At 40.9% G+C, this 25,757-nt stretch overlaps 2 protein-coding genes and 1 non-coding gene across 6 annotated transcripts in view; 2 read left to right on the top strand and 1 right to left on the bottom strand.

The window, feature by feature from the left end:
• Positions 1-3,707, top strand: part of SUPT7L (SPT7 like, STAGA complex gamma subunit) — a 13,366-nt gene extending 9,659 nt beyond the window's left edge. For 2 of the 4 annotated variants that reach the window (XM_030799444.1, XM_012497588.1), the window contains exon 6: positions 757-3,707. In XM_030799444.1, coding sequence (XP_030655304.1) covers positions 757-1,019 — 263 coding nt within the window. In that variant the 3' untranslated portion in view covers positions 1,020-3,707. The remainder of the gene's footprint in view (positions 1-756) is intronic. The other 2 variants (XM_003270673.4, XM_030799445.1) reach the window with 2 other exon arrangements.
• On the bottom strand, positions 3,673-25,757 carry GPN1 (GPN-loop GTPase 1). Its single transcript, XM_003270665.4, has 14 exons — positions 25,589-25,757; positions 24,790-24,883; positions 23,691-23,730; positions 22,855-22,921; positions 22,088-22,125; positions 19,552-19,630; positions 19,242-19,336; positions 16,236-16,281; positions 15,460-15,606; positions 14,379-14,461; positions 13,215-13,254; positions 11,993-12,083; positions 6,582-6,689; positions 3,673-4,397 (listed from the first exon to the last, which is right to left on the bottom strand). Exons 1-14 carry the CDS (start codon positions 25,697-25,699, stop codon positions 4,312-4,314), a joined length of 1,125 nt encoding a protein of 374 aa, XP_003270713.1. The 5' UTR covers positions 25,700-25,757; the 3' UTR covers positions 3,673-4,311.
• Positions 12,346-12,474, top strand: LOC115831628. Its single transcript, XR_004027152.1, has one exon. It is a non-coding gene; the product is annotated as a small nucleolar RNA SNORA36 family (small nucleolar RNA).

The raw sequence follows: 25,757 nt of genomic DNA, 5'->3' as shown, positions 1-25,757 counted from the left end.
TACCTTAGGAGCCAGGACAACTGACTGGTTTCGTGTCAGTTGGGTTGCAAATTAGTCTGGGCACTCAGTTGTTTACAGTCATCAATGCACAAATGACTCAAATAGCAAATCCTCAAATGTGGTCTAAATGGAATTAGGTCATACTTTTAAAAGTGTTGGGCAGAGAGCCTTTCACTATGGAAGAATAACCATAAGAGAACAGCATTGCTAGACTACATAGAGAGATGCGAGGGCCAAAGAGAAATTGTTGCGGACTTTGGGACCATGTCTCTTCAAAGGAGACCAGGTAGAGAACTGCTGTTAGCATTATGTAGTGACCATTAACTTTTCATAATGCGAGAGATGACCAGAGACCCAAACAAAAGGCAGGAAAACAAGATGGCCCCACAAAAGAAGGAAGGACAGGCAAACTAAACAACTGAACAAGTCCTGTGGTTGTGCATGTCTTTGGGCTGTGAGACAGGGGATCTTTCCACCTGCCTAGTTTCATGTCCCTGGTTTAGGGAAAATGGGGGTGGGTGAGGTAGAGGAAAGAAAGGTAGAAGAAATGGAAAAGAAGATAATCAGAGCTGGTGATTTTTTGGGATGGTTAACTTTTTGAAGCAGAGAATAACAACCATATTCTCCAGCCAAGTACAGAATCTGTGAAAACTGTGCTCAAAGAATATTAGTTGGTTCTGAGTGATATATTTACTCTCTGTTCTACACTTGGCTACACATATACACTTGGTATATGTCCATCTTTCCTGTTTCTAGGTGCAGAGGTAAATGCTTCTCCTCTTTGGAATCTGGCCCATGTGAAAATGGAGCCTCAAGAGACTGAAGAAGGCAATGTCTCTGGGCATGGTGTGCTGGGCAGCGATGTCTTCGAGGAGCCCATGTCAGGCATGAGTGAAGCTGGGATTCCTCAGAGCCCTGATGACTCAGATAGCAGCTATGGTTCCCACTCCACTGACAGCCTCATGGGGTCCTCCCCTGTTTTCAACCAGCGCTGCAAGAAGAGGATGAGGAAAATATAAAAGGAAAAGAGGGAAATTTTTTGTCCAGGCCTACTAGACCCAACAGAAAAGGTCTTTGTATTAGAATCTGTTTCCATAAAAATTGATTTGACTCCTGTTCTTAAACACAAGTGGTTTTTCCTAATTCCAAAGGAACTGGATGTCACCAAACAAGGTTGCATTTTACTTTTGCATCCAGTTTTTATAGTTTTCCACAACCAAGCCACCCTTCACAGATTAAAATATGATGCTGGCATGGCAATCAGACCAAAGCACTGTCCCCAATTGTTGTCTTAACTATGACTAGACATGTTACTTAGCTTCTCTATAGCCATTTATCTTGTACAACTGAGAAGAATCATACTTCTTTGACCTACCTTATAGAGATGTGAGGATTTAGATGTTTGCTAACTTCAAAACTGTGCTTGAATAGACTCATAATATATGCTTATATCAGATGTCAGTTTTCATTTAACTTGATTCATTTTTGGCTCAGGTCATTGGGAACCCATTACTAATACCTAACAGGAAATAGCTAAACACAACACACCTTATCTATTAGTCGCCTTCTTAAAACTGTTTTTGCTACTTTTGAAGTGTCTTATTTATAAGATCAGAGGTCTATGGCGACATAACTTTTTTGCTTAGACAGCTCTCTATCTCATCCACTTATTTTCTTCTCTAGACTTATTCCATCTCTCCTCATCCTTTTGCCTTTGTTATTTCTGCTCAGACTCACATACTTTCACCATATACATATTTTTGATTGTTTCTTTCCTTTTCTCCTTTGTGAGCAAAGCAAACAAGTACTGTCCAAGGACAGCCTTGTGCGTATTTCATTTGTTGCATTTGCTTGGTCATCAGAGGACAGCAGTCCATTAAGCACACTTTGCTTCTGCTACTGTAAAGGCAGCCTTTAAGGCATAGCAATATGCACCTTTCAACTTTACATCATGTCCTGAACAACGTAACTGTGGTTACTCATCCATCAGACGATCTGCATATATAAGTACCGAATCAGTATTTATTAAGTAAATGATGTAGCACTGTAGTGATTAGCAATCATTAGCAAATGTGTTGCTTCATGCCTTGGTGATGGATGCCAGCATGTTAAACTGCTGAAGTTTGGTTTTCTGATGCAGAATACATCTTGTAAAATTTAGACCACTCCTTTAATACAGACCAAAATAAGGCACAGCTTTAATTCATTATTGAATGCCTTAAATGTCCCGGGCATTGAGAATAAATGAATATGATAGAAATAAAATGAGGTTATAGTTTAACATATAATTTTAAATTTGCCAGTTGTAACTCTTTAGCACATTTCTCTAAACCCCTTCTGTCACAGTCTTTTTTTAAATTTATTTATTTATTTTTGAGATGGAGTCTTGCTCTGTCGCCCAGGCTGGAGTGCAAATGGTGCAATCTCGGCTCACTGCAACCTCCACCTCCTGGGTTCAAGTGATTCTCCTGCCTCAGCCTCCTGAGTAGCTGGGATTACACGCACGTGCCACCACACCCAGCTAATTTTTGCATTTTTAGTAGAGATGAGGTTTCACCATGTTGGCCAGGCTGGTCTCAAACTCCTGACCTCAGCTCATCTGCCCGCCTCAGGCTCCCAAAGTGCTGGGATTACAGGCGTGAGCCACTGCACCTGGTCTCTGTTGCAGTCTTATCTTCGTTTTCCTTTGTTTATAATGAAAGTGGCGATTAGGCAGTTAGTTTCCATAAAGTGGCCATCTGGGAATTTATTTCATTCATCCAGCAAACATTGAGTACCAATTATTTGCTAGGTCCTGTGCAAGGAATACAAAGATGATTAAGACTTAACTCCGTACCCTTTTGGAGTACTTGGAAGTAACTTGGAAGACAAGTTATTCTGTAAGGAAGATAAAGCATTCAAAAGTACTACAGAGAAAAACCAAGTATGCTTGAGTTTTGCTTTGCGAATGTTCTCCTCTTAAAGAATAGTTTCAAATTTTGAGACCAGCGGTTCCCATTAAGTATAGAACACTGAAATTAATACTTCATAATAAAACATTTTATTGCTGCAGAATGTTAAACTGCAGAACAGGCACCAGATGGTCAAGACGAGGGTAATGTGAGAAGGCAAATGATGTGAGGATTAGTATCTGAGATTCACCTGGTCTGGAATTATGTCATAGGCTACCATGCATCAGAATCACATGGAGGGCTTTCTAAAACAGACTGCTCGGCCCCACTCCCAGGGTTTCTGAGTTCATAGGTTTTAAGAGGTGAGTTGAACAATTCCCCAGATGATGCTGATGCTCCTGGTCCACACTGTGAGAACCACTAAGTTGGAGTACTGACAGAGATAAAATTCCTTGAAAGAAATGTACTGTTTTAAGATACTGTAAAATGTGGAGGCAGGGCAAATGTTTATAAGGGCTGTTATGTATGAAATGTGCCTCTGACCCAAATCCACGGCCTTTGCGAAAATCACCAAGGAGACTTTGCATTAAGTTCAGAGTACAATACAAACTGGGCCTAGCTCTGTATTTACTCAGTATGTGCACGTGGGAAACTTAGTAAAATATCACCTCCTTATTGAGACAAGTTTGGACATGTGGCCTTAAGCCTCTGTTGAACAGGAGAAGTGAAGCTATTTGCAATTTTAATTTTCTAATTTGAAATCATGACAAGCAGTTTTACAACAAAGTTAAAATTAAAAACTCTTTATCCAAGTCACCAGTGAAACAGGATTCTGATTCATTAATCATGTCTTTTTGAACAAACCTGATGTCCTATAATGAGCTATACAGTATGAGGCATATTTCACAGCAACGTTGGCTGATTGCCAAGGAGACTCTGCCACCGTTCTGGATAAGCTCATGTTTCCCTTTTCCCTGGCTGCTAATAGAAGGGCAACTTACAGTGCAGGGTCAAGATCAAGAAGCTGGGGGAGTAGAAGCTATACATCTAGCCTAATATTACAGATCTGAGGTGGTCACCAGGAGACTACGTTCTTTTGATTCCATTCCTCAGCAGCAAAAGTACTTGAGTTCAAATGATAAAACCTGAAGTTGCAGGCTTCGAAGAGTATCAGCTCAGTATATCCTTCCTTGCATAAATACAAGGGAAAGGCCAAGGAATAATCAGCATTAACCTGCCAGGTCCAAGGGTCTTCTATCCCTGACTTCATCTGAGTCACAAGATTTCTCTAAGAGAAACTCTGCTACTCTGAGGAAAATTAGCCCTTGTGGGAGCCCCCAGTCAGAGGTAAGGATAGTTCTTTCACATGGAGGTCCAAAATTCTGGACTTCTAGAAACAAGTGAAGTGTCCTAAAGTCTCCTATTTGTTGTTTCTCTTCCAGTATTGTGCCATCGATTCTTGCATAAAATTCTGGAATGCTGGCTCTTCATGGCTTTCCTCTGTAACTGCAAGGAAAAAAGGGCAATTCTTTTTCAACTCTTTCATTAGACAAACTGATTAGAGCCCCTGTCACCCATCCATCAGAAAACAGTACATTACTTCTAAGAAACTAAGTACTCACTTCCCTCAGAAAGGAAATGTCTCCTAGAAGCATGCTCTACATGCTGCCCAAAATGTAGTTTCTTTATAAGCAGAAAGAATACTTCCCTCATAGTAGCTAAAATAAGGTCCCACTTGTAGGTATTTTTAACCAAGAGAAATGAAAACATATGTCTACACAAAGATCTATTTGGAAATGTTTATAGTTGCTTTACTCATAATAGCTAAAATCTACCCAAATATCAATCCACTGGGGAATGGATAAACAAACTGTGGTACATCCACAATAATGGAGTATCACTCAGCAATAAAAAAGAACATACTACTGATACATGCAACAACATGGAGAGACTACACTACTGAGTCAAAAAAGTCAAATGCAAAAGGCTAAATACTGTGATTCTATTTCTATGGCATTCTAGAAAAGGCAAGATCAAAGGAACAGAAATCAGTCAGTGGTTGCCAGGCACGACGTGTTCAGGATGGGGACTGAAAAAAAAGGGGCATGAGGAAGTTTTGGGGGGCGAGGGAAGTACTCTACATTTCAACTGTGATGGTGGTTACAAGAAAGCATATATTTGTTAAAGCTCATCAAACTATATACTCAAAAAGGTGAGTTTCACTGTTGGTAAATTACATCTTAACAAATCTGATTAAATGAGGCAATTTACATGTAAAACCCAGCCTAAAGAATAACGAGGTTTACTCTTGGCCATAGCTAAGACCTAAATCCCATGGTTGTTTTCGGTTTTTTTTTGTTTTGTTTTTTTTTTTGAGACCAAGTTTCACTCTTGTTACTGAGGCCTGAGTGCAATGGTGAGCTCTCAGCTCACTGCAGCCTCCGCCTCCCAGGTTCAAGCAATCCTCCCGCCTCAGCCTCCCAAGTAGCTGGGATTACAGGTGCCTGCTACCAAGCCCAGCTAATTTTTTGTACTTTTAGTAGAGATGGGGTTTCACCATGTTGGTCAGGCTGGTCTTGAACTCCTGGCCTCAGGTGATCCGCCCACCTTGGCTCTCAAAGTGCTGGGATTACAGGCGTGAGCCACCGTGCCTGGCCTATGGTTGTTTCAAGAATCAGATTCTGGCAGGGCATGGTGGCTCATGCCTGTAATCCCAGCACTTTGGGAGGCCGAGATGGGCGGATCACTTGAGGGCAGGAGTTCAAGACGAGCCTGGCCAACATGACGAAACCCCGTCTCTACTAAAAATATAAAAAATTAACCAGCTGTGATGGCGTGTGTCTGTGGTCCCAGCTACTCGGGAGGCTGAAGTGGGAGAATCGCTTGAACCCGGGAGGCAGAGGTTGCAGTCAGCCGAGATCGTGCCACTGCACTCCAGCCTGGGCAACGAAGCAAGACTCTGTCTCAAAAAATAATAGTAACAATTAGATTCTGCTCACAGTCCATAAAACTATGCCAAGTGGGGTTTGGGTTTCCAGAGCCATTCTATCCTTACCGTTTTAGTCCATATCACCTTATGTATTATTTTTGTTTTTTGTTTTTGAGACGGTCTTACTCTTCTGTCACCCAGCCTGGAGTTCTGTGGCACAATCATAGCTCACGATAGCCTCAAACTTCTAGGGTCAAGCAACCCACCCACCTCAGCCTCCCAAGCAGCTTGGACTACAGGTGAGTAACTATGCCCAGCTATTTTCTTCTTTTTTGTAGAGACTGGGACTCACTATGTTGCCCAGGCTTGTCCAGAACTCCTGGCCTCAAGCAATCCTCCTGCCTTGGCCTCCCAAAGCGGTGGGATTACAGGCATGAGCCACCACACCCAGCCCTTACATATTCTTAAAACAAAATACTAATAACAACAAACAAAAGTCCTGGATCCCTCAAACCAAGTTAGGACCTAAAGATAAGAAGACACAAGACCAACGAAAGACCTGTAATCAGCTCAGTATTAACCATCCAGTAGGCAGGACAGGAACTCTCAATACAGGAAACTCTTTTATGGTGCTGTATCCTTTACCATCTCCTCTCCCCCACTATTACTGGCTACATGCTTAATAGTAAGAAACTCCTGGGCAAACAATATGAGGATAAGCAGATGCTCTGTTGCCATGGGCCACCTCAGCCACCTCTCACCTCTGTGGTCAATGTCATCAGTATCGCTGTCTGCTTCCTCATCCTCTTCATCCAAGGTTCCTCGAGTCAGGATCAAATCAGAAGGGTGCAGCACAGGAGATAAGCTGTCTACAGTGAAAACACCTATCAGTGATATGCCTCCTCAAAAAGGTGATCTTGAATCACTAAGTAACTATGATCATAAACTGGCAGGATGAAAGTGCTCATGATACATATAAATGCAGGATCTTACCTCTTCTAAATGTATTGTTAATACCACTTAACATTTCTATAATAGCTTAGTTCACAAAATGCTTTCATAAGGCAAATAGCCCTAGGAGTCCCATTTTTTTTAAGCTGAGGGAAATAATTTTCAAATTTGTCTTAGTAGTAGCATCATTCTTTTTTACTGGCTCATAGCTTGGAAGGGGTGATGGTTTTTCCTATGAAAGCTAACAACATTTGAGCAGATCCAGTGTGCTGGTGAGTCACAGTGAAAGTGTGGAGTGCTAAGGAAGCCTCCTGGTGGAAATATAAGTTCAGAGAAGGTCTGCAGAAAATACAGGGTGAAATGTTATAGAGGGGCCAGGGTATTATTTAAGAAGAGGAGGGAGGGGAAAAATAGAAAATCGAATACACTAATAGAAGTAAAATTCTCTATTCAGAAAAACCAGTAAGGGCTGAGCTCCAGTAATCAGAAAGAAGTCTAATCAAGTCACTACTGCCATGGGAGGACATGGCCACTCTCTCTTCAGGAGCCTATGAGGCTTGCAAGAGCTCAGCTAGGGAATAAGGGTGGCCAGAGACAGCAACATCAACTGGCACTAATCTCAAGGGGCCTGTGGGCCTGAGAAAGGAGGATGACAGGACATGCTGCCAGTAAATGCTTCATTCTGTGCCCAACTAACAATTATGCAACTATACTTGTGACTTTCTTCAAATGATTTACTTAAACTCTCCCAACCTTCAACAGGTTAGCTGACTACAGCAGACCCTTTGCAGCAGTAGTTTTAACATTGACTTCACATATTCAGAAGTGATTCTAAAGGGCTGTGGCACATAGAAACGTATTTTGCTGAGCTATGCAACAGGATGGCACAAGTGAGTACACTTAACTGGTAAATCCAGTCCGTTACTAGCTTTGCTGTTCTCTACTAGACATAGAGCAGTAACTTTCATGAACAGAAACATCACTCCTTTAAGATAGATGTCCCAGAAAAAAAAATGCTAGTGTTGCTGATGAGAAGAAAAAATAAATGTACAATTTATTACAATAAATAAATAAATGGAGCTTTTCTTTTAAGTACAGTCAATTTGGTTGAGGACTCCACTAAGCTGCAACAGACTTGCACCTGAATCTTGAGGGCAGTCCCTCAATATACAGGGGTGGGGGTGGAAGGTGGGCTGTAAATGAAAACTAACCTAAAAACCCCTGGAGAGCCAATGATAAAACTAAAAAAAATTCAGTAAAGTATCAGGATAAAAGATGAATATACAGAAATCAAAAGCCTTCATACATACAAACATAAACCAGTTATAAGATATTAACGGTTCAGAAAATCCCATTTTCAACAGTAGTGAGAAGGTTAAATACTTAGAATAAATTTCAAGCTGGGGCCGGTCATGGTGGCTCATGCCTGTAATCCCAACACTTTGGGAGGCTGAAACGGGCAGATCACCTGAGGTCAGGAGTTCAAGACCAGCCTGGCCAACATGGCAAAACCCCGTTTCTACTAAAAATGCAAAAATTAGCTGGGCATGGTGGCACGTGCCTGTAGTCCCAGCTACACAGGAGGCTGAGGCACAACAATCGCTTGAACCCAGGAGGCGGAGGTTGCAGCGAGCCGAGATCGCGCCATTGCACTCCAGCCTGGGTGACAGAGCAAGACTCTGCTTCAAAAATAAATAAATACATACATACATACATAAATTTCAAGCTGGATGCAGTGGTTCACACCTGTAATCCCAGTACTTTGGGTGGCTGAGGTGGGCGGATCACTTGAGCCCAGGAGTTCGAGACCAGCCTGGGCAACACGGCAAAACCTCATCTCCACTAAAAATACAAAAGTTAGCCCGCCATGGTGGCAGGCACCTCTAGTTCCAGCTACTTGGGAGGCTGAGGCAGGAGAATAGCTTGAACCCAGGAGGTGGAGGCTGCAGTGAGCCAAGATCACCCCACTGCACTCCAGTTGGGGTGACAGAGCAAGACCCTGTCTCAAAACAAATACATAAAGATGATTTGTTTAAAAAAAAAATTAAAAAGAAACAGGTAAAAACTCTTGTCAAAAAGGTTGGCTAAAATAACAAAAACATTTCAAAAAGAAGTAAGAAAAACCTACATGTGGAAAACTGTAAACACTCCTGAAAGACACAAGTAGACCTGACAAATACAAAGACATTCTGTGGTCTTGGGTAGCAAGACTGAACATCATAGAGATGTCACTTCTCCCTAAATTAATTATGAATATAATGTAATCCCAACTAAAATACCAAAAAGCTTTTTTAAGGAACTAGATAAAGTTGATACTCAGTTCATGTGGAAGAACATGTAAGGACAGCCAGATAAAAATTAGGAGGAGAATCTGATCTAGCAGATATTGAAACATAATTACATAATTAAAACAACATGGTACAGGCATAGAAGTAAATAGTCGTTGCTCACCAAAGCAAGTTAAAAGAAAAAAAAAATGGGCTGGGGATGGTGGCTCCTGCTTATGATCCCAACACCTTGGAAGGCCAAGGCAGGAGGACTGCTTGAGGCCAAGAGTTCAAGACCAGCCTGGGCAACATTGTGAGACCTCGTCTCTATTAAAAATTTCCTTAAAACTAGCCAGACATGGTGGCACACACCTGTAGATCTAGCTACTCTGGAGGCTGAGACGGGGGAATGCTTGAGCCCAGTAGTTCGAGGCTGCAGGGAGCTATGATTGCGCCACTGCACTCCAGCCTGGGTGACAGAGTGAGAAACTATCTCAAAAATAAATAAATAAATAAATAAATAGTCCAATGAAATAATATAGAAATATACTCAAGTACGCATGGAACTTTAGTACATTTAGAGATGAGGTCTGAGGCTGGTCTGGAACATTATACACATAGCATCTCAAATCGCTGTTACAAGCCAGGTGCAGTGGCATACACCTATCCGAGCTAGTTGGCAGGCTGAGATGGAAAAATCGCTTGAGCCCAGGAGTTCCAGACCAGCCTCAGACCTCATCTCTAAAAAAAAAACAAAACAAAAAGAACACTACCAAAAAAAAACCTCACTAAGGCAATGGCAGACTTTTAAATAAATCATACAGATAAAACTATTTATGAAAAAAATAACACCGACCTATATACCTTATACTATAGCCAGGAATAAACTCTAAATTAACCGGGGATCTCAATTTAGAAAATAAAACCAGACAAATCTACAAAAAAAATAGGTGAACTCCTCTTTAACATAGGTACATATAGAGGCTTCCTAACTGTGACTTAAAATCCCAGATGCAATAAAAGATAGATCAATTTGACTACATCAAAACAAAATAAGAACTTCTGCATGGCAAAATAACACCATGAACAAAGTCAAAGGATAACTGATAGGGAGAAAATATTAAATATTTGCAACATGTAATCACAGAAAAATTAATATTCCTATTATATCAATGGATATTAAAACTAATGGGTGAATATTAGAAAACTAAAAGGATATTTATAGTCTCAAAGCATCACCCCACAAAATTCTTTTTACAAAGAGAAAAACAGCCATATTTAAAAAGAGTAATTTTTGTTGTTGTTGTTTTTAAGATGGAGGGAGTCTCACTCTGTCACCCAGGCTGGAGTGCAGTGGCGCGATCTTTGCTCACTGCAACTTCCGCCTCCTGGGTTCAAGAGATTCTCCAGCCTCAGCGAGTAGCTGGAATTACAGGTATGCACGACCATGCTTGGCTTTTTTTTGTATTTTTAGTAGAGATGGGGTTTCACCATGTTGGCCAGGCTGATCTTGAATTCCTGACCTCAAGTGATCCACCCGCCTCGGCCTCCCAAAATGCTAGGATTACAGGCGTGAGCCACCGCGCCTGGCCTAAAAATAGTAATTCTTTATGAAAAACGTAGCATACACCACTTCATAAAAATATTCAAAGTTAACATCACCAGTAATGGGACAAATCAACATCATGTGCCTCCCGATGTGATTCCTTGAAAAAACACAACAATTCAAAAATTAGTCACCTGAATCAAATCATGTGGAAACATGAGACAAACCTAAACTGAAGGATGCTCTATAAAATAACTATCCTACATGCTTAAAAAATGTCAGTCATAAAATACAAAGACAGACTAAGGAACTGTTCCAGATTCTAAAGGAGTATAAGGCATGTGAGAATTAAATACACTGCACATCCAGGATTTTCTCCTGCTGTCCTGGGGAAATGGCTACATCTGAATAAGATCTATATGTTAGCTAATATTATAGTATTATGTCAATGTTAATTTCCTGATTTCTGATAACTGCACTGAGGTTATATAAAATTATATCCTTGTTTTTAGGAAAAAGACACTGAATTATTCAAGGTAAAAGTTATATCTGTAACTTACTCAAATGATTCATGAAAAATATATATTTATATAACATATATAGATAGAGAAAAGAATAAAGTAAACATGGTAGAATGTTAACATTTTGGGAATATGATTGAATAATTATGACAATTATTTGTATTATTCATGTAACTTTTCTGTAAATCTGAAATTAAGTCAAACTGTAAAAAAAAAATTTTTAATTATAAAAAAAATTGAGGAGGGTTAAAAGTGTTAGAAACAAACAAACAAACAAAAAACCACAGTACACATCAAGTATATTGCCAAAGTAAAGCAAAAACTTCCTGAAAGAGGAACCCAAAGTGGTATAGCTGTATATAATTTCAAGTTTGCCTTTCCAAATCCTTTATTTTTTAATATATGTATGCATATGTGTGTTTTGTGTGTATATATGTGTGTGTGTGTATATACATGTATATATACACATAAAACCACATTTCCTTTATCTTTTTCTCTTTCTCTCATATATAAATAGAATCCTGCTGATAGAAATAAGTGTAACCGGCCAGGCATGGTGGCTCATGCCTGTAATCCCAGCACTTTGGGAGGCCCAGGTGGGCGGATCATCTGAGGTCGGGAGTTTGAGACCAGCCTGACCAACATGGAAAAACCCCGTCTCTACTAAAAATACAAAATTAGCCGGGTGTGGTGGCACATGCCTGTAATCCCAGCTACTCAGGAAGGCTGAGGCAGGAGAATCGTTGAACCTGGGAGGCAGAAGTTGCGGTGAGCCGAGACTCCAGCCTGGGCAACAAGAGCGAAACTCGGTCTCAAAAAAAAAAAAAAAAAAAAAGAAATAAGTGTAACCTTTTTTTAGTTCCTAACACCAAGAAACCCTCCAATACCTTTGGCAGTCCCTGCATCCAAGGCTACAGAACCCATATCTTTTCGAAGGCGTTCCAGTTGTTCTCTCTGCTGTTGGCTCTCTGCATTGGCCTGTATATATAGAGAAAAATGTCATCATCATATTCAAAAAGGAGTCCCAAATTAGATGCCAGACTTCTCAGTGGAGATGAAGAATTATACAAATACTAGAGGCTACATAAAAACTGATGCAGATAAGGGTCGTCTGGTATAGGGACGGAAACACTAAGCAGCGTGGGCCTGGGTTACAGCAGAAGTTTAGACTGGAGGGCTCTGCAGACTGATTTAGAGGGTTCGGAAACAGAACACGAAAAGATTTCAAAAGAATCCTCAATTCCAAAGTGTTGAGTTCAGTCCAGGGTGGATCCCCTGCTCTGTTAATTGAACTGGAACATTTAAACTGGCTAGGCAAAATGCCTAGATAGAAGGCATTACTCTTTTTATTCATCCCCAGCCTACAAAATGAAAAAACAAAAGATACAATAAACTTTACTATATGGGGAAAAAAACACAAAAACCTGAAGTAGACATAGCAGGAAGGCTCAGAGACAAAGGATCCAATGAGCCTATGGAAGCAGGACACTCGATCATTTGGGATAAGAGAAGGCTGGGCATGGTGGCACCTGCCTGTAATCCTAGCACTACAGGAGGCCCAGCAGGGAGGACTGCAGGAGCTCAGGAATTTGAGACCAGCCTGGGCAACACAGTGAGACCTTGTCTGTACAAAAAATTTACAAAATAAAATTAGCCAGGCATGTGGTACATACATGTTGTCCTAGCTACTCCGGCGGCTGAGATGGGAGGATCACTTAAGCCCAAAAGGTCGAGGCTGCAGTGAGCCGCGATCGTGCCACTGCACTCTGGCCTTTCTCAACAACAAAAAAAGGAGTTGTGAACCACCACTATACTCTTATACAAAATTCTACAACTAGCTTTAAATTGACCTCTGAAAGGGAAGAAACATTAAGGAGCCTTTCTGCACCCAGACAACATACATACAAATTTACAAATTTAAATTAACAAGTATTTAGAAGATACACTGAAATTTCATTAGCCAATTGTACCTCAATAAAGCTACAAAAAAACTTTTTTAATTAAATAAAAGATACATTAATAACCAAAACAAAAGCACTTATGTCATCAAGATTGAGCCGGGTTTTATTAATGGCCCTTTTAAAATATAGAAACAGCCTCCCTTCTTACCAGTGATTTTTTCAGACGTTCATATTCAGGACGATACTCCCTGTAAAGAGAAACACTTTCTAAATTCCTTTGCTTAATCATCTATCCTACTGACTCTCCACATCGCTTATCTCCTCTATTTTCCTAAGACTCTGACAATAATAAAACATCTGACTTCATTCAACATCAGATGTAACAAATCTTAGTCGCTGACAGAGTCTACCCAATGGAATTAAAAGCCAAGGTACCCGCTCCCACCTTGGAACCAGGAGACACAATCCTGACTACTGGGCTGGAAAGATTAATACTGGTGAGAACATGACTGATGAACTCACCATTCATTTGAGATAAAAGGGTGAGATAAGTAAAAGATAAGCCTGTTGAGTTCAGGACGTGCAACATGCAATTATGTGCTTTACTTGAACAACAACAGTGAAAGGATACAGAAAAGAGTCTGTCCTAAGGTTTTGATAACACTCTTGTGTCCAATGAATCAAAATCAAAATAACATGTCTAAAAACCAAAACATGGTCGTTAGGATCTTGCAAAATATGAAGCCAAAGACACATGATGCTAATAAGCCGGCTATCATGCCACAGGCCTAAGGAAAGTGCACAGGGCTCTGACACCACTTTCCTTTAGTTAAATGGAATTCCAGCATTAACATTGACAATAGTTATAACATTTATTATAAAATGTGCTTACTATATGTCAGCAATTGTGGTAAGTGCTGTATACATGTTTTCTCAATCTTCACAACGACCTTAGTGCCAAATCCAGCCCACTGCCTGTCTTCATAAATGTTTTACTGTAACACTAGCCATGCCCATTCATTTACAAATTGTCTAAGGACGCTTTTGTCCTACAATGGCAGAGGTGAGCAGTTGCAACAGAGACTGTATGGCCCACAAAGCCTGAGATATCTACTATTTAGCTCTTTACAGAAAAGTCTGATGATCCCTGCTCTTAATCACTCAATACAACGAAGATTTATACTTCTATTTAAAAAAAAAAAAGTTAAAGGGAACTTGTTACCCCTAAGTGTGGTCTGATTCAATACACATATGCAAGGCAAAGATAATACATTCATCATGAAAACTTCATGCTTTTCCTGGAAAAACTGCTTTCATATCAGAATTGTAGGTTATTAAGAATGTCATCAATAGAATTTTCCTTTATCCTCACCTTTCATATTCTTCGGCAGCACTGGTAACTTGCACAAAGAGTTCATCTAATCCAGTACCCAGAACAGCAGAGACACCCACCACCTGCCAAAAAGCATCATAAATGCCACTAAAGAAACCACTGTATATTTTTTAATGAAGTACATTAACTTGTTCAAATGTCATAAAATCTTATTAAGAGTGGTTTATACTTTGAGAAGTCTTTGGCAAAAAGCCAGGCTAAAAAAGAATAAAACAGCACACCCACTCAAAAGTCACATGGAAAATAAAAAATTGAAAAAGAAAGATGTGGCCTGAGTGCGTGGCACATGCCTATACTACCAGTACTTGGGGAGGCTGAGGCAGGAGGTGCACTTGAGGCCAAGCATTCAAGACTGGCCTGGGGAACATAGCGAGACCCCAGTCTCTACAAAATATAAAAAATTAGCTGGGTATAGTATACTGCACACGCCTATAGACTTAGCTGCTTGGTAAGCTGAGGCAGGAGGATCCCTTGAGACCAGGAGGTCAAGGCTGCAGTGAGCTGTGATCCTGTCACTACACTCTGGCCTGGGTAAAACAAAGCAAGATCCTCTCTCCAAAAGGAAAAAAGAAAAAAAAAAGATAATTAGGACTGAACAATTAACAGGACTTATTATCTATTCCCTAACAAACCAAACCAAATCACTTTCTGACTTTGTCTATGCCTTTACTTGGGCAATTAACCCACTCTGCCTTTGTTTACATAAATCTTACCCTTCTTCAAAGCATACCTCTAATGCTATATCCTCCAAAATCTGTCATTTTGATCTGCCGCCTCACAATCATAGGCCCAATTTCCAATCTTTCTTAAGGTACTTACTACAATATATCATATGTTTTAATTCTGTGTGTAGCCTTCTCTCCCAAATAGACTATAAACTCTGAAGTTGGGGTCCCTATCTTATTCTTCTTGTACACTCCACAATTTTTAATAAGCAATGCTTTAAAAGTTACTTTTCCGTAGGTAATAAGCTTCCTTTCTCAGTCAGGTTCAAAGCCAGTCCTATGGGTTAACAGGTTATCTGGAGAGGCTGTCAGTGTGAGCAGGAGAGAAAATTTACCCTGAGTGAGCTGTAAAACTCATCTAACACCAGGCTCATTGAACGAGTCAGGTTACTGACGTATGTAGTCTCTTGATTCAAGGCATCTTGGAAAGCCTCAAAATCCTGCATCCATTCCACTGCAAAGCTGTGGTCAATGATGTCAGTCTGTACCAGAGAGAAGTCAATTATGAGCAACCAGAGCCAACAAACGCAAAATTTATTCTTTTAATTAAGTGTTGACAGCAAAGAGCATATCATCCATATATTTTCTTTCTCTGCTTCAATTCCCCTCCATTGCAACAAGCCACAAAGAACTACAATCATTGTGTAGTCAGTGTAATTAAATGAAGATATGTATTCTCTTGGTTGACCCTCCACTATCCACTGCCAAGTAACCAGGGCCAGAATAGACACCAGCACATTCTAGGCTCTGAAGTCAAAAGGTCTCTTGCATCCTAGCCATCAACCAACAGAGAAGTTTAGAATTTTTTAATTGCCACTTCCAGTAGACTAGTTGTCCCTCTTGTAATTACACAGTCTTGACTCTGAGGGATAATCTACATACTATGGTTGAAGTGCTACTCTACCTAGCCTAAAATAATTTTAGACAAGAGTTGGTAATAATTGCTCATTCAATTTGATTGATTCATTTTCTCGAAGTGCCTATGAATTTGTTTCAGTAAAGCCTGAATCTGGTCTCTAGCATCTGAAATAATCTTTCTCACCCGCCTAAACCTTCTAAACACAAGGTTCTGATGAAAAATGGTGAATCACAACAGGAAGAATACACTTACTTTATTCATGACCACAATGAAAGGCAGCTTGGTTTTGTATAAGATGCTGAAAACCAAACATTGAGAAGTTATTAGTAAAAGCACATAAGCTCTTGCTCATCCAGTGTCAGTATGTTGGGACTAATTAAGAGAAGGGAAATGAGTTCAGAATCTAAAAAGCAGTCATCCATTTTTACATAACATCATATAGTCTCTCCCAACAGGAAAACAACTACCACCCAGAAGCAACACACACACTCTCACTCTCATTTGAAATAATAATGCCTTAATATTGAACTTGTTTTTGTTTTGTTTTTTAACCAAATTGTTATTTTTCAGAGAAGGAAATGAACATTTATTGAATACCTATTACAGGTTAAGAATTTCTTATCTAAAATACTTGGGACCAGAAGTGTTTTTGATTTCAGATTTTGGAATATTTGTAAATACTTACTGGTTGAGCATCCCAAATCCGAAAATCCAAAATCCTCCAATAACCATTTCCTCTGAGTGTCATGTCAGTGTCCAGAATGTCTCAGATTTTGGAGCATTTCAGATTTCAAATTTTTGGATATGGGATGCTCAATCTGTGTATCTAGGCACTGTGCTAATAAGCACTTTCATAAGTATTATCTCCTTTATTCTTTACAAATAACATGTAAATATATACAATTTTTATTTGTCAATTATACCTCAATAAGGCTGGGAAAAGAACATTAAAATTTTTTTCAATCTGTAAAGTAACATTTTAAAAATGTTTCTACCACCACCTTTATTGAGGTATAGTTGACAAATAAAAATTATATATATTTAAGGTGTACAAAGGGATATTTTGATACACAGTTGAACCTTAAACAACATAGGTTTGAACTGCAAGGTTTACTTATATGCAGCCTTTCTTCCACCTCTGCCACCCCTGAGACAGTAAAACCAACCCCTACTCTTAGACTACTCAAAGTGAAGACGATTAGGATGAAGAGTTTTATGACAATCTACTTCACTTAATGAGCAGTTAATATATCTTCCCCTTATTTTCTCTAGCTTTATTATATGAATACAGCATATAATACATATAATATATATATAATGTGTGTTAATCTACTGTTTATGTTACCAGCAAGGTTTCCAATCAACAGTAGGCCTTTAGTAATTAAGTTTGGGGGGAGTCAAAGTTTTATTCGGGTCTTCCACTCCGCAGGGGTTGGCTCCTCTAACCCCCAAATTGTTCAAGGATCAACTGTATGTTTCATCATGAAATGATTACCAGCTGTGGGTGGTGGCTCATGCCTGTAATCTGAGCACTTTGGGAGGCCAATCTGGGAGGACTGCCTGAGCCCACGAGTTCAAAACCAGCCTGGGCAGCATGGCGAGACCCCACCTCTAAAAATAAATAAATTAATTAATTTTTTTAAAAAAGAAATGATTAACACTATCAGGCAAATCAAATAATTTTCTTTTAAACAATTAATATGAAAATGGGCCAGGCACAGTGGCTTATGCCTGTATTCCCAGCACTTTGGGAGGCCAAAGCGGGCAGATCACTTGAGGTCAGGAGTTTGAGACCAGCTGACCAACAAGGTGAAACCCCGACTCTACTAAAAATACAAAATTAGCCAAGTGTGGTGACTACTCGGGAGGCTGAGGCAGGAGAATCACTGGAACCCAGGAGGCGGAAATTGCAGTACGGTGAGATCATGCCACTGTACTCCAGCCTGGGTGACAGAGCAAGACTCCGTCTCGAAAAAATATAAATAAATAAATAAATAAATAAATAAACAATATGAACATGAAATAATGCTGTCAATCTTCAGATTTCTATTTGGATCACGATTTCTTGCATCCAACAAAAAGGGACATCCCTTGTCATATCAGAAAAGACAAATGTTGGTGATGGCATTTGTGTACCCTCAAAATTAAATTCTCTCAGCTTTAATAACTGTCGGCCTTGCTCCTCAGTCTTAATGCACTAATCTAGTGATGCATGCCCTTCCTCTGCTAATGGTGCCACGTTTGGGGCAAACCTGTGCATTTTTTTTTTTTGAGACAGGGTCTCACTCTGTTTCCCAGCCTGGAGTACAGTGACATCATCGCACCTCACTGCAGCCTTGGCCTCCCAGGCTCAAGCAATCCTCCCACCTCTGCCTCCCAGGTAGCTGGGATTACAGGCACACACCACCATGCCTGGCTAATTTTTGTATATTTTGTAGAGATGGGGTTTCACCATGGTGCCCAGGCTGGTCTCAAACTCCCGGGCTCAGGTGATCCTCCCACCACAGCCTCCCCAAGTGCTGGGATTATAGGCATGAGCCACCATGCCTGGCCACCTGTGCATTTTATAATTATGGATAAATCTTCTTATTCATGGTATCTCCTCATGTTACAATTTCACTCTACCAGCATCATTTAGGCCAGAGGACTCTATTCTTCTCTCTCTCTCGTTGCCCCAGGCTCTCGATGCCCCAAGCTGGAGTGCAGTGGCACAATCATGGCTCACTCCAGCCTCAACCACCTGAGCTCAAGCAATCCTCCCATGTCAGCCTCCCAAGTAGCTGGGACTACAAGGGCGTGCCACCACGCTGGCTAATTTTAAAACATTTTTTGTAGAGACAGAGTCTTGCTATGTTGCCCAACCTGGTCTCAAACTCCCAAGCTCAAATGATCCTCCCACCTTGGCCTCCCAAGTGTAGGGATGACAGACCCAGCCCAGAGGACTTTATTATCTTTAGAATTGGATTTTATTCACCTGGGAACAACTATCAGACAGCTCATATTCATACGTCACCTTTTAGTAACAACAAGGGAGGAAGATCAGAGGGTACTGAGAGAGAATGCCAACAGTACATGTGCCTCTTTTCTCCTCTGACCTTCCCCAACTCACAGCCATTCAACTGAATAGCAAATCTGAATGAGCACAACTCCAGGGGTAAGCAACCAGATTCAAAAAAAAAAAAAAAAAACAAAGAGGAAGAAGAAGAGAAAAAGGCCTTATACCTTGATGGAACACTTTCCCCACCAATAATCAATTACCTGCAGGCATAGAGCATGTTGGACATGAAGGTCACTGGGTTGGTACTTCTCGATGTGTCCATTACATAGATGACAACTGTTGGAAATGAGGATGCCTAAAGCCATAAAATAATCAAAGCCTTGGTCAGAGGGATAATGGCCTGTCCTCAAACTCTTTTTCCACCATCCTTAACAAGGGAAAACCACTTTAGGCAGGGTGTGCAGAGCTTCTACAACTCCCTCCCATATAAAGTCCAAGGCAATTAAAAATAAATGCTCATCCAGTCTAGCCCCTCTAGCTACTCTCAGTAGCAAGTCCTAGAATACTCACAAGGGCCTCAGTGATAATTGTCCCAGAAGCTGACCAGGTGAATACCTCAATCTGTCCAGGTGTGTCAATCAACACATATCTATGTCAAGAAAGATCATGAAAGAAGTGTTAACATTTGTGTTATGCTGAAGGATATTCCATCATATAAGACAATAAACATCTGGTTATCCAAGACTGGAATAACCTCTGCACACTGCCAAATCTAACTTCCTCCTATTGCCCTTAAACTGCACATGATGATCCCCTAGACTTTGTTCAATGACCAATATTCATGCTAATGGGCAGGAACAGCAGACCATGAGTTGCTGCAAATGATCACGGGGGAAAATTTTATAGAAACACAATGCATTTAAAATGAAAGACACAAAACCAGAATGTAAATCTCTTGGGAAACATCTGGTTGCTTAGGGCTGGGGTGAGTGCGGAACAGAGGAAGAAGAATGGAAGGAATGGAATAGGGGAGTGCTAGCTGAAGAATATCAGATTACTTCTTGAGATGATGAAAATATTCTGAAATTGACTGTGGTGATAGTTGTACAATTCTGTGAATATACTAAAAGCCACGGAATTGTATACCTTAAATGGGTGAATTGTATGGTATGTGAATTATCTCAATAAAGCTGTTTTTATGAACTATATCAACTTTTTGTGAATTAATTTGATATAATTATGAATTATATCAAAATTTTTTTAATGGCAAAGAATTCTAATAGACATTTCTCTAAATATATACATACCAATGGCCAATAAGTACATTAAAAAGATGTTCAATATCATTAGTTATTGAGGAAATAAACGTAAAAACCACAATGAGATACCACTCTATATCCACTAGAATGACTATAATCAAAAACAAGAAGAATAACAAAAGTTGGCAAGGTTATGGAGGAACTGGTTGTGGAGAAATCATATTGCCCATGGGAATGGAAAATGGGGTAGTCACTAGGGGCTGAGGGGAACAGAAAATAAGGAGTGATTGGTAATGAGTATGGGGTTTCTTTTTAGGATGACAAAAATATTCTGAAGGTAGTAATTATCAACGCACGACTCTGTGAACAGACTAAAACAACCATACACTTTAAACGAGTGAACTTTATGGTATATGAATTATATCTTAATAAAGCTGTCATTAAAAAAAAAATACCGGCCGGGCGCGGTGGCTCACGCTTGTAATCCCAGCACTTTGGGAGGCCGAGGCGGGTGGATCACGAGGTCAGGAGATCGAGACCACAGTGAAACCCCGTCTCTACTAAAAACACAAAAAATTAGCCGGGCGTGGTGGCGGGCGCCTGTAGTCCCAGCTACTCCGAGAGGCTGAGGCAAGAGAATGGCGTGAACCCAGGAGGCGGAGCTTGCAGTGAGCCGAGACTGCGCCACTGCACTCCAGCCTGGGCAACAGAGCGAGACTCCGTCTCAAAAAAAAAAAAAATAAAAATAAATAAATAATAAATAAAAAAAAAAAAAAATACCTCCAGGCCAGGCTCAGTGGCTCACACCTATAGTTCCAGCACTTTGGGAGGTTAAGCCAGGCAGATCACTTGAGGTTAGGTGTTTGAGACCAGCCTGGCCAACATGGTGAAACCCCGTCTCTACTAAAAATACAAAAATTAGTCGGGCATGGTGGCAGGCCACCTGTAATCCCAGCTACTCAGGAGGCTGAGGCAGGAGGATCACTTGAACCTGGGATGCAAAGATTGCAGTGAGCCAAGATCACACCACTGCACTCCAGCCTAGGCAACAGAGTGAGACTCCATCCTAAAAATACAAAAATACAAAAATTAGCCAGGTGTGGGGGCTCATACCTGTAGTCCCAGCTACTTGGGAGGCTGAGGTGGGAGGATCACCTGAGCCAGGGAGGTGGAAGTTGCAGTGAGCTGAGGTCACTACATTGTATTCCAGCCTGGGCAACAGAGCAAGACCCTGTCTCAAAACAAAACAAAAGCTACCTCTACTATCCCATTTTTGTAAAAGCACTTTTATCCATTCATTCTTCTATCTGTGTATATAGAAATGTGGAATGCTAGTCACTGAATAATGATGTTACTTCTAGTGGGAATCAGGGTGATGGTTTCATCTTATAAATATCATGCATGGCTTGAATTTTTATAAAACAATATCTTTTTTTAAAAAAGTAAACGTTGAACAACAGCTAACTGGGTAATGGCCATAAGAATAATTTTTCTCTGAACCATGTAGATATATTCATTTAAATAAGAATTAGGTATTTCAGATACTTTAATGACAACAAGCATGGTTTCCCAAGAGAAGGTAGGTGGACAACCGAATTGGCACAAAGTCTCAAAATAGCTCCTAAGAAGCCATGTAAATTGAGGACCAAAGTAATTGAGGATGAAATGATATTAAATTTAGCTCTATATTCTAAAGCATCTTAATGATTTGCCAATTTTTTTTTCACTCCTAATGGTTTCATCTCAATCTATATCCTTTCAGAGGCTGACGGTATTCCAGATCCTCCATGAAGCCTAGAAATATGTCAGCTACGGAGTAATAAGTGGCTGTTACTGGAATCACTTACTTAGACATGTTCTGGGCCTTCTCAATAAATTTCATCACCTAAAAGAAAAAGATGTCAATGACGACAAATTCCGATTTCAACACAAAATCACAGAGCCCTCTCCAGGGTGGCATACCTCACAAGCACTATCACCTACTGAATCCCTCAATCACCTACTGAATGTTCACAATCTTAGGACAACAAGGAATAAACGGGCTGAACTAAAGCAACACAGCCACATCAGCAGCACTCCAATACCACCTTGGGGCACAATCCAAGGACCTGAGAAGCTGAAGACTTCGATCAGTCAATGTCAAGTTGTATCTCTTGTCAAAATGTTAACAGCCTGTCTCATAGCCTAACATCAGAGTATAAAAACCAGTGATTATAAAACACTTATGGAAGTAGGTGACAAAGAAAACCTAAAGAATGACAAATATTTATCACAAGTAAAATGCCCCATCATCTTTCCATTCCATGACTGCTAGTCCATCCCACTCCCAAATACCCCCAGCCCAGCTTCAGGGTATTACCACAAGCAAAGAACAGGTCAAGAAAATAACCCAGGTCTTTTGGATTTTTATTAGCTGTCACAAATATTAAATGTGAACTGTCTGACAATACTGATCACCTTCTCATAGTCTACTTCTCTGTCTGCCAAAATGCCTAATTATTTTCTATATTTATGCTCAGGTTTGCTGCTCTTCTTTACCAATGTGATCAAGCTAAGGAATTTAAGAGTCACAGATTTTTACACAACCATATTAATATATTAAAGACAGATATACCTGATCAAATCTGGTAGCAAAGAGATTGAGTGAGGTCACTATGCCGCCATTGGGTCCAAGTCCATATCTAGACACCAAGTTGAGGACTGAAATCGCTTATAGACTAGATTATAAAGTTCATACCTAGGCTATGATTCACACAAACGGCATTATGAAATTAGCGTTCCATTAATGGATACTGGCAACCTAATCCTTGACTACCATACAACCTTAACCACATAGGGAAACGTCCATTATCAAAGTCTCGCTCACTCATTTATGATTTTAGGAATGGTCAGGCAAAATGAAGAAAGCAAAGTGACCAAAATGTAATACAGGTGCATCAGGCAGTGACAGCCCACTGGCATTGGCCATTAAGGCCACCTGTATAACACCTCCGGCTCTGATCCTCATAAACAAATCAGGCAGTCTGCTGATTATGATTAGTCTTCCTACTTAGACTTGCCTACGGAGAGAGTACACATTTCACACAGCAATTTACTAAGAGTTAATCCAACTAAGCTCACTCATTTCTGAGTTTCCCAGTCTAAAGAGGTGGTGACCAACAGATGATCATCCAAGGCAAAATACTACCTTGTGGGACCCAGGTAGCTATCAGTTATCCTATCATACTCTCTGCTCTTTAATTACAACAGCCTGCCGTCTGGGGAGATGGTAAGAAAACTAAAATCTCAAGCTGAAATAGTATTTCTGATCACCTACCTCTCCCACAATCAGCTTCCATCCTTTTGCTTGTATATTTCACAAGGAAAAGGCAAAAACACTCTTTCAAGCCACAGAATACACAGACAAGAAGCCAGGAATGAGTCAAGACCAAAGTAGACGGAAAAGGATACTGTTTCATGACTTCTTTATACTTTACAGTGTCACGAATATCTGAGGAGAAAAAAAAGAATTAACTGGAATGTAATACATACACATTCCCTACCAGCAGGAAAGTAAAACTGGCCTTCTAGCCTTTTCCTAACAGCATTCTCTTCTACCACCTCCACTTTCACACTGGTTTCCCTCCTTACAAAGAATAAATGCCAAGTAAATCATGAAGAATGTTAGGGCTAGGAGCTCTAAAGTTATGGCAGAGAGTTTTGGCTCCACAAAGTGAAAAGTTTCACACAACTTAAACATGCCTAGAAAAAGGGAGGCAAAAATCAAGGGGAAAAAAAGCTTCTTACTAATTGCCTATTACTGACAAAGGCAATGCAAAGGCAATGCAGGCATGATTTTTTTAAAAGGAATTAGGCTAGGCACAGTGGCTCACAACTATAATCCCAGCACTTTGGGAGGCCAAGGCAGGAGGATCACTTGAGCCCAGGAGTTCAAGACCAGCCTGGGCAACATAGAGAGGCCTTGTCTCTACAAACAAAACAAAACTAGCCCAGCATAGTGGCAGGAGGCTGAGGTGGGAGGATCACTTGAGCCTGGGATGTTGAGGCTGCAGTGAGCTGTGAATCACGCCACTGCACTCTGGCCTGGGCGACAGAGACTCTGTCTAAAAAAAAAGCCTAGGCTGTTTAGGAACGCAAGCAAATCCAAAGGAAATGAAAGTAGATAGTTTAGAAAACATGAAAAAAGAAGGCACTGAAGACTGGCAGGCTGGAGGCTTTACAGAATCTCACTCTATTGCCCAGGCTGGAGTGCAGTGGCACGATCTTGGCTCACTGCAACCTCTGCTGCCCGGATTCAAGCAATTCTCCTGCCTCAGCCTCCTGAATAGCTGGAATTACAGGTGCCTGCCACCGTGCCCGGCTAATTTTTTGTATTTTTAGTAGAGATGGGGTTTCACCATCTTGGCCAGGCTGGTCTTGAACTCCTGACCTCGTGATCTACCTGCCTCAGCCTCCCAAAGTGCTGGGATTACAGCTGTGAGCCACCACGCCCGGCCTTTTCCATTCTCTTTAAAGTACTTCACACAAGTTATGTTACTGGTTTACTCACCAATATTGGCAGGAAAGGGAACTTCATGTACTGCTGGATCCAGGTTGATCACATAAGGTGGAGTGCCTTGGGCATGCAGGTGTCCTGTGAGCCTCTGCAGAGATATGGGGAGAGGGTTGGAAGGAGACAAAGAGGGGACAAGAGAGAACCTCCATTCCTTTACCACCCATGTCTTAAGAATTTTGCACTTAGATTTCCTTCTACCTGAAATATCCACCCACTATGTCCACCTCCAAGATACAACTCTCAGTTCAAATGCTACCTTTCTTCATCACCCATCTAACAAAGCTTCCCCTACTCGTAGTCACATGTTTACTTGTTTTGATTCTTCGTATGTGGGTTTTCTCTATCTCCTCCATTAAATATTTGGCCCCATGAATGAATCTTGTCAACCTCATTTTCGCTATATCCCCAGTGAATGGAACATGACAGGCGTGCAAGAAATAATTTGGCAAATCTTCACCAAAACCTGTGTGCCAGCACTGCATTAATCTTTAAAGTTTCTTCTAAGCCCTTGCCTTCGACAAACTGGCAATTTTATCAGCAAGACAATTCCTGTACAACGTGGTAAGGTGGACCAAGTATGCCCTGAAGGTGCGCAGAAGAGAGCCTTAATTAACCTGGCTAGGACACGAGGAGGCTTTGCCGGGGAAGGAACTAAAGTTGATGGGAAGCCCCCAAAAGCCATGCGCCGGTACCCTCCAAATCCTCGAAGACCTCCCTCCCTTTCTTCCTGGCCTTCCGCCTGCAGGAGGCAACCTTTTGCGCTCCCCTACTACACCCATGCTATGTACGTCACCTGTACAAAAGTGGTTTTCCCGGATCCCGCCATTCCCAACACCAACAGACACACTGGGTGCCGCGGACCCCCAGAAGCCTGGGGCTCAGCGGCAGCTGCGGACGCCGCCATCTTCCTCCTGGCCCCGCCCACGCAACCATAGAGTCACCGCATGGCTAGAGAAACTTCC

Source organism: Nomascus leucogenys, chromosome 19 (genome assembly GCF_006542625.1).
Source record: "Nomascus leucogenys isolate Asia chromosome 19, Asia_NLE_v1, whole genome shotgun sequence".
Lineage (NCBI taxonomy): Eukaryota > Metazoa > Chordata > Mammalia > Primates > Hylobatidae > Nomascus > Nomascus leucogenys.
Note: the sequence above shows the minus strand (reverse complement) of the source record. Positions and strands in the feature narration are given on the sequence as shown.